This window comes from Artibeus jamaicensis, unplaced genomic scaffold (genome assembly GCF_021234435.1).
Source record: "Artibeus jamaicensis isolate MK-2021 breed Jamaican fruit bat unplaced genomic scaffold, CSHL_Jam_final scaffold_369, whole genome shotgun sequence".
Lineage (NCBI taxonomy): Eukaryota > Metazoa > Chordata > Mammalia > Chiroptera > Phyllostomidae > Artibeus > Artibeus jamaicensis.
The window spans coordinates 1,301,478-1,310,149 of record NW_026522042.1 but is presented as its reverse complement, the minus strand read 5'-3'; the positions used below and the strand labels follow the sequence as shown (position 1 = coordinate 1,310,149).

Below are 8,672 nucleotides of genomic sequence, written 5' to 3'. Positions count from 1 at the left end.
TCGGGGCGGTTCTGCATGCCTGGCCCGCAGCCCAGATGGCCGGGGGTGAGGAGGGGTGCAGGGCGGGCTGGCCAGCTCCTCGTGGGAGCCCGGGAGCGTGGTCGGTGCAGGCTAGCCATGGGATGGCTCCGGAGGGGGTTTAATTCGCCGGGATGGGGGAGAGGGCGTTCCAGACAGGGGGAAGCACCTGCACAGAACTCGGAGACGTGAAATACCACGGTGCTTTCAGGAAGGGAGGGGGGCGTGGGGCTGGGTGCGGGGCCCGGGCAGTGCCCGAGGGTGGGCGCAGCGCCGGAACCCCCAGCACCTTCTCTCCGGAGCAGGTTCCAGGCAGCCGGTGCACCTGCCGTTCTGCGCAGTGGACAGTGGGGACAGAGTGGAGTGTGGGCCGGGGCTGGTGGGCGATTAGAACAAGTCTACGAGACAGCAGCCAAACATAGAAAATAAAGTGAGATTAAAAAACGGAGGACTCACCCTCAAAACCCTCAGAACCTGTGCACCCCTGAAAAGAGGGAGGAGCAAGCTAACTGTTGACACCTGGCCTTTTCAGCTCCTGCCCCAGCCTGCCAGCGACCTCGGGGACCATGTGGGCCTGGGCACTGTGGCTGCTGCCCCTTCTCTGCAGACCCACCCGGGCAGGTAGGTCGGCCCCTGCTGGCCTGTGGAACTTACTTTTCTTCTTTGGACAAGAACCGTTCACTTGAGAGCAGAGGGGTGCCTGGACCGGGAGCACAGGCAGTGGGCGGTGGGCGCATCTTGTGACTTTGTGTGGGGTGTGTGCCAGGTGAGTGATGTTTGTGCAGGTGCGGGTTCGGCAGGGTGGCCCGGCCGACATCCGCCCCCCCCCCCGCAAAGGTCCACTCTTTAGAGAAAAATAAGGGATTGTTTCAATAGTGTCTGTGCTAAGTGTCATGATTTCACATCGAACACACAAAGAAACAAAAATATGTGAACTCCCGGTATTTGCATTCATTCCAAGAATGTAAAGGAAAACGATGATCCCCCCCCCCCGCCATACTGCCGCCGTGGTCCATCTCATCCCGTCTGATGTTAAAACGTGTCTTCCAGACCCGAGGGGAAGGCGGGCTGGGGCGCCGGGAGGGCAGAGAGGGCGGCGCAGAGCCTGCTGGGGCTGCCGATGTGGATGCCCCGGGCCTGGGGGTCAGCAGCGCGAGTCCCGTCCTCATGGCTGTGGAGGCTGCCAGTCCAAGGTCAGGGCGCCTGCGGGGCGGCTCCCTCTGCCATCTCTCTGCCCCGCTCACCGGTGACCTCTGTCCGCCGTTTCTTTACAGGGTCATCCCTCCCTGTGTCCCAGTCCCCGCTCCCTAGGAGGCCGCCAGCCCGATGGCCTCCTTTTAACCGACTCCCCCCGCGGGCTCAGTGTCCGCCTGCAGCCCTGGGGTCGGGGCTTCAAGGCGCAGATTTGCAGGTGTGTAGTCTGCACAGTGTGTAGAAACCAGCGGTCACCAGGGGGCATCCAGGACCCCGAGGTGACGAGAACGCTTTCCAGGCCTCCATCCGGGCCGACCCCTCCTCCACCTGGGGCTCCGCCCGGGCCCAGCAGCCTCCGCCTGGCGGAGCCCCTCCTGGCCGGCTCGGCACCCGCAGTCGCCCGGGTGCCCCCCTGTAACGTTCCGGTCTCGGCCTCGCGGCTCCTGTCACCTGCCCTTTCCCTTAACCGTCCTCTGCTGACTCCTGTCTCCTCACCGCCCCCTGCGCAACTGGCGCCAGTGTGCAACTGGCGCCAGTGTGCACCTGGCTTTCCTTCTAGAACATTCTTCCCTGGCCTCTGCTCACACTTGTTCTTCGATTTCAAGACACTTTTTAAAACACTAACTGCGCAGCGGCACCAGAGTGACGTGAGCCCAGGGAAGAAGGGGGATGGAGCGCGGACCCCTTTTTAATCTGGAAAGCTTTGCTCGTGCCTGGGGGGGGCTCTCTGGCAAGTGAGAATGTCCCCCAGCCTTTCATCGAGAAAAGCTCACGAACATTCCCTCTTCTTTCTACACACGGGAACAGCTGTTCTGGAAGCATTGGAGTGTGGTGACGGGAGTTTTTGAAGGGGGGGTAGGGAGGAGGCGTGTGGGTGGGAATCCAGCCTCCGGTTGTCCCCTTTCTATCTGCTTTCGGCCGAGTCGGGACTCGTAGGAAGACTGTGCGGACAGCACAGGGGCTCCTACTCCCCCTCGTCCAGTCCGGCCACTTCGACCGACTTCCAAAGCCGCGGTGCCCGCGCCTGGCTGTCCCTTGCCCTTCTCTGTCATCCCCGGGGACTCCCTCACCCACGCACACAGTGCCCACCTCACCGACCAAGTGTACGAATGTGCACACAAACCCAAGACCCCGCACCTAAACCAGACAACCAGCCACGGTTCTGGGTGCTGCACTTCCACCTTCCCGGTGAAGGGCCCGGCCGTGGGCAGAGCTGAGATGTAAGGGGCCCGAGTCAGCTGTGCAGAGAAAACAGAACGTCCTCCTTCTCTGGGATCTAGCTAAGGAATTTCAGACGGCCCCTCCCCAGGGAGGCCAGGCAGGGCTGAGGAGGGGAGGGGCGGCTGGCACTTACCTTCCTTAATGTTGTCTCAGTTCGTCTTGTTCACCGGGTCTCCCCCAGTTCAGCCTCTGTGGGACAAAGGCCCGCTCTCCCCCTGCTGCCACCCAAGGTGGTGTCTCGGTGCGGGGCGGGTCTGTGTGACTTCCCCGAATTGGCAGGGGCTCCTGAATCTATGTGAGGGGGTCCTGTGTTGCTCCTGTCCTTCTCTGGACCTTCTGCTGCCCCCTGCCGTCCCCCGAGGGACAGCGGCTCCGCTCGGGCGTTGGTGTGTCGTCTGACTCCCAAACTCCCCGGCCTGAAGTCCCTCTGTGCAGGAGCCCAGGCCCGGACCAGCCGTACCCATGCTCCCCTCCCTGTCCCTGACACAGGAGGGCCCTGCAGCCACCACCCGCACCTGGAGGGGCTGCTCACCTGCAGAGCTGACCCAGCCGTCTCCCCGCCCCACGGGCTTGGGCAGCGGAGGCCTTGGTGTCAGCCTGGAGGCGGTGCTGAGTGCTACCCGAGGCTTCGAGACTCTAGGTTGGCCTGTGAGGCCCCAGGCTGTGCCCAGAGAAGCAGGCCATCAGCCCAGGGGACCGTGGCTCATGGTCCCACCTGCGTGCTTGTCCAAGAACACGCATGTCCGAGCCCCTCGCTGCGCCCCGCATCCTTGCCTGCGCCCTGCCCCAGGACTCACCGTGCTAGAAATGGGGCTTTTCCCCACTTCTACTCTGGTAGGGGCACCGAGGAACACTGGAAACACTGAGCTCCGCTTTGCTGCTAAACGTTGCCGCCTTCTCTTAAAAACACCTGCGTCTAAAGGCCACGGCCTTACCAAGGGCTCAGGAAGAAGCGAGTTTGAGCCTCGGAGCCACACATTGTCCTCAGTCTGAGATCGCCCTCAGCTCTTACCTGTGTTCCCGTGAGCGTGTGGTCGGTGACCCCTTGGACGTAGGGTGCAGAGAAATGATCAAAACGTGTAAGGAAACGACCTGAGACCTGGTACTAATGGATGCGCCTCCTCGTCAACTCAGTAGCGTAGACGACCTGATCATCGCGGTAGTTTAGGGACAGGGACAGGAGTGTCTGATAGTTCGCGGTGTCCACCGCAAGTGCCATGTGACAGGACAATAACCGTTCTACATGGTGGCAGAGTCACAAGGACTGAGGGAAGGACACTGCGCTTGTCGGCGATAGGTTAGCGAAATGTGAAGATGAAAGTGTCTTCTCGTTCAGGTTCGCACGCCCGGGATCTCTGCCTCTGGGCATCTGCAGGGTCCAGATCCCTGTTCTGAGGGTGGCTTCTGCTCTCCCAGGGGAGGGGTGCATGCTCCCGGGTGGGGGTGGGGGGCTGCAAAGAGGGAGATGGATCAGACAGGACGGCGCCGCAGCAGGTGTCTCAGAGACGTCCCCGGTCACAGGGTCTCCGGGGAACCTGCTGCCGCACACGGCTGAAGTGCGATGCAGTTCGACACTCATTCCCCTCTTCTTCCTCCTCACCCACTGCCCAGTTACCCAGAGTGGTTCCATCGTTTGCTGCTTTGCTTTGCCTGGTGTTTCAATATAATTTTTGACTCTCAAATGTTGCAGGCGGGTAAGAAGGTAAAAGTATTTTTTAAAAAGTGGGAATTTGGGTGTTCAAAGGGAATGACGGAAGTGCTGGGGTTAGAGCCGTGGTCCTGACTGGGAGAAACTGCTGTACTTGGCCACGAGCCAGCAAACCCAGCATCGATCGGCCTGTTCTCATGAAAATCTCCATGCTCCCGAAGTTCATCGTGCCCTGAAGTCGCTGTGTGTGTGTGTTTAGCTCTGCCAGCTAAGCCCGAGAACATCTCCTGCATCTACCACTATAAGAGAAATTTTACCTGTACCTGGAGTCCGGAGAAAGGCGCCAACCACACGTGGTACCAGGTGAAGAGAACTCAGTAAGTACCGGAGCCTGTGCGGTGTCGGTGGGGGAAGGAAATGTGTTTCCAGGTACAGCTTCTGGGCCGCCACTGTGGCGTCCAGTGGCCGGCGGCCTCTCAGCAGCAGCCCTGTTGACAGACAGGGTCAGAAATGACAGGGGTGGCAGGGGACGGCAGGGGGCGGCGCCTGGCCGGGCTGAGGGCAATCCCCACGTGCACACGGTGGACAAATCTGTTTATTTACGGTGTTCACCAGCGTTCTCCCTCTTTCCAGAATGTGTGATAAAACTGTTCACTCCTCGTGGGTCCAGGCAAAGCGGGAGGGTACCTTGCCTGCCACCAGTTTGCCACGTGGCCTCTGTCCCTCAGGAAAACACCAGGACAGTACTGGAAGCCTCCCTTTTTATTCAAATTCTATTGGAATAACAAATTACAATTTTTTATCATACTTCTGGCTAAAAGCTAGGTGTTTCAGTGAGTGTGAAGAGGGGTTTTTTAAGTTTTGAAAACAGCCCCTGAGACATGCGGCATCCATCATGGCCCAGAGGTCCTTGCTGGGCACTGGGATGCGATCTTGCCATATGTTCCATTTCAGAAAGAGTGTCTCTACCTCCGGTTTTGTTCCTCTGTGTCTTTAGATAAAGGACCACGTGTCTACTTCCGTTTTGTTTTTTCCTTGGGACCGGTGACTGGAGTGGCGGGGGACGTCCGCTTGAGTCTCTCAGAAGGAGGAGAAGGGAGAGCACTCTGCAGTCCTGCTGCATCAGGGGTGGGACCGAGACACGGGTCAGGACAGGGACCACCAGAACTTTCCCACGAGGGCCAGAGAGTGAGCCCTTTAGACTTTGATGGAGGTGGGCCATCACACCGGCACCAAATGCGCCACTGTAGCAGGAGTGCGCCGCCAACCAGGCGTGAGCCCGAGGGCCTGCTTCTACCAAAACGTCCTTTACAGACCCTGGAATTTGAGTTTCACGCAAATTTTCACAAAATAGTCTTCTTCCTATTTTTTCCCAACCATTTAACCGTGTGCCACCTGTCTCTGCCTGCGGGCCCTGCTGGAATGCTTGCTGGTCCCCCTGTTGAAAATAAGAATGAGGAAGACCCACGGGCCATGCTCCCCCTGCTCCCCCCCGTGCCCACCCCCCGCCCGCCCACATGTGCTGAGAGAACGTGAGTCTGGAAACCTCTCTAGGTTCACTCGTGTTTTGCTATTTTACCCACTCCTGCCCTCTCCTTCCACTTGGCTTCCTCTTGGCTTCCTGCGGGTGGCGTTATTGTCTTCAGCTGCTGTGTGGAGTCAGGAGCCCCTGGGTGTCCTCAGGCCAGTGTCCAGCTCCTCGATGGCTCCAGGCCGTGAGGCTACCGGGACGCCCACACCAGCTTGTGTTCTTGTGCGGTGATCACCAAGAATCTCTCTCTGGGGCAGAAGGGCCGGTTTCCTTGCCGTGGGCTCTGGGAGCGGGCGATGGGGGCGGTGGCATGAACAGAAGGCCTCTGATGGCAGGAACAGCAGAGATTGATTTTTCCTCGGGGAAGAGGGGTGGCTGGGGGCCTTCCTGGAGGCGGGGCTCCGCACTAGACTGAGGAGCCATGGAGACGCAGCATCGGAGAGAGGTCGCTCCTCCAAGGAGCGAGTGCGCAAGTTCTCAGGGTGGTCGTGGCGCAGGCAGCCATAACGGGGAACGAGGTGTCACCTGTGGACCTGTGTGTGACTGCCCCTCGTCCTCACGATCGCCTTGGGTCACAGGCGTATCACTCATCTTGTTACAGAGATGAGAAATTGAGGCGCAGACTGCAGACCCAGCGAGAGGCGGGCCAAGGCGAGGGTTAATGGGGTGGAGCCAGGACTCCTGCTGGTCCCCTCCCAGAGCCTGGGCCTGTCCCCGTGGCCCAGCGTGGTCCTGGAGGCATGTCCGTGCTGCCTAGAAGCAAGCACAACCCTTGCGGCTCTTTCTACTTCCAGACTCCATCTTTCCCTGCGTCCTCGCTCCACTCCCAGGCCCCGCCTGGCAAATGTGGCCCCTGTGACACGGCCCCTCTCCGTCCCCGGCCACCTCCCTGTCCTGTGCACTCCCCAGGCTTGTGACTGCAGTCACGCCCTCCAGGTCCTGGCAGGGCACGTGCTGGTGTGCGCTGAGTTACAACCTGATGGGTTTACAGGACCCGCGTGGTCATTTTACTGGGTTATTTGTCAATTTACTACACTTTCTGCCGTGAATTTTAATGGGTTTTCTGAAAACAGTATATACCAGTGGTACAAAATTCAACCTGAACAATAGAAAGGATGTAAAATAGCGCCCAGACCCCGTCCCAAAGATGACAACTTCAGCATTTTGACGAGACCTTTGCGGGCGCCTTTAAGAACAGTTTTACGGAAATGTGATGATTCTGGACATAACGTACGTCTTGCTCTTTCCCACCGACACTAGACAGAGTGCGGGCACCTTTCCGTACCTGTAGATATACACGATTAAGAACTGCTGCTTTAAATTCTGTTTATTATCTCCCATAATGTATTTAACAAATCCTCTTCGATTTCTTTCTATTAAAAATAAGTTCCAAGGCTAGAGTCTGGGGCCTACTCGTTATTCGTTACCAATAGGAAATGCACGACAGTGTCGCTTTTGATGGACTTGCTGGGGCCCGAGGAGGCCCCCACGGTCTATGGCGTCCCAGGCAGGCAGGACACAGGGGACTTTGGCCTCTCCCAGGAGGCGAGGGTGGATTTTGGAGGGAGGGGTAGCGAATTCCAGTCTGTCCAGCTCCCCAGAGCAGCGCGGACCGACACGCACACATGCATGGGGAACATGTTACATGTGTCTGAAGCTGCTGTACTCAACCCGTGTCCGATCCTTTTTCCCTCGGAAGCACCTTTGGCGAGGACAGCGACACCTGTAATTCCACAAGTGAGGGGCGCGCTTCCTGCTCGTTTGTTCGTCTAATCACGTACCCAGATATTTACCAGATTCAAGTGCAAGCTCGGAACGCAGATGGGATGGCCGAGTCCGATGTCACCGTTTGGGACTTGGATACCATAAGTAAGTGTTATTCGGTGGCTTGTGTACTTTTTCCTTAAAAAGGGCTGCTACCCCCTTCAAAGACATATCTGTGGATTCAAAAGCAGACTCAAAGGCCAAGGATATGGTGGCTGTGTGTTATGTATAAATGAAAATTTGTCTTCTTATCAGAGAAGGAAAGGAGAGGGGGAGGGAGGGGAAAAAGGAGGGAGGGAGGGAGGGAGGGAGGGAGGAAGGAAGGAAGGAAGGAAGGAAGGAAGGAAGGAAGGAAGGAAGGAAGGAAGGAAGGAAGGGAGGGAGAAATTGGCCAAATTAAAAACAAAGAATGAGGAAAGACATTTTTCTGGTCCCTGATTTCTTCTTGCAGTTTGTACCATAAATTGTACTCAAAGAAGCCTAACCAGGTGTCACCAAGATTTACTGCTGTATTTTCTTCTGAGTGTTTTGTAGTCTTGGCTCTTGCGTCTGGTTCTTGGTCCATTCCGGGCGCATTCTGCACGTGCTGTGAGGCAGGCGTCAGACTGCGCTGTTTTGCTGGGGGCTCCGCGGTTGTCTCAGCGACCCGCGTAGAAAAGGTGATTCTTGCCCCATCAAATGGGCTTGGTCCCCCAGTCAGTATCGACCCACCAGGAATGTAAGGTTTCCCTGTGGGCTCTCAGTCCTTTGGCACATATGCCTTTGACCTTTATGCCAGTGTCACGCTGCCATGATCACTCTGGCTTTATAGTGAGTTTTGAAACTGGGAGGGTGAGTCCTCCATTTTCATTGTTTTTCAAGATGATTCAATGGCTGGGTCCCTTGAATTTCCACATGAATTTTAGGGTCAGCACGTCAGTTACTGCCGGGAAGGCTGCTGGGATTTTGGTAACTGTGGCTATTATAGATGACGGAAAATCTTCCAGTCCATGAACATGGAGTATCTATGCACTTATTTAGGCCTTTTCTAATCTCTCTCAATTATGTTTTATAGTTTTCAGTGTGCAAGTCTTGCACTTCTTTGGTTAAATTTATTCTCAAGTATTCTATGAGTTTTGATCCTATTGTAAATGGAATTGATTTCTTAATTTCCCTTTCAGATTGTTCAGTAGAGTAAAATCAATTTTGTATATTGATCTTGTAACCTGTGACCGTGTTGGACCTGGGTACTGGGTCTGTGTGTGTGTGTCTATTGCTCAGGATTTTTCTCTGTGCACGAGGGTGTCGTTTGAAAAT

General features: G+C 56.7%; 1 protein-coding gene across 1 annotated transcript in view; it reads left to right on the top strand.

Moving 5' to 3' along the window:
* The first annotated feature begins 584 nt into the window (after positions 1 to 584).
* Positions 585 to 8,672, top strand: part of IL31RA (interleukin 31 receptor A) — a 34,563-nt gene continuing 26,475 nt past the window's right edge. The window contains exons 1-3 of the mRNA XM_037145152.2: positions 585 to 639; positions 4,341 to 4,458; positions 7,312 to 7,481. Coding sequence (XP_037001047.2) covers positions 585 to 639; positions 4,341 to 4,458; positions 7,312 to 7,481 — 343 coding nt within the window. The remainder of the gene's footprint in view (positions 640 to 4,340; positions 4,459 to 7,311; positions 7,482 to 8,672) is intronic.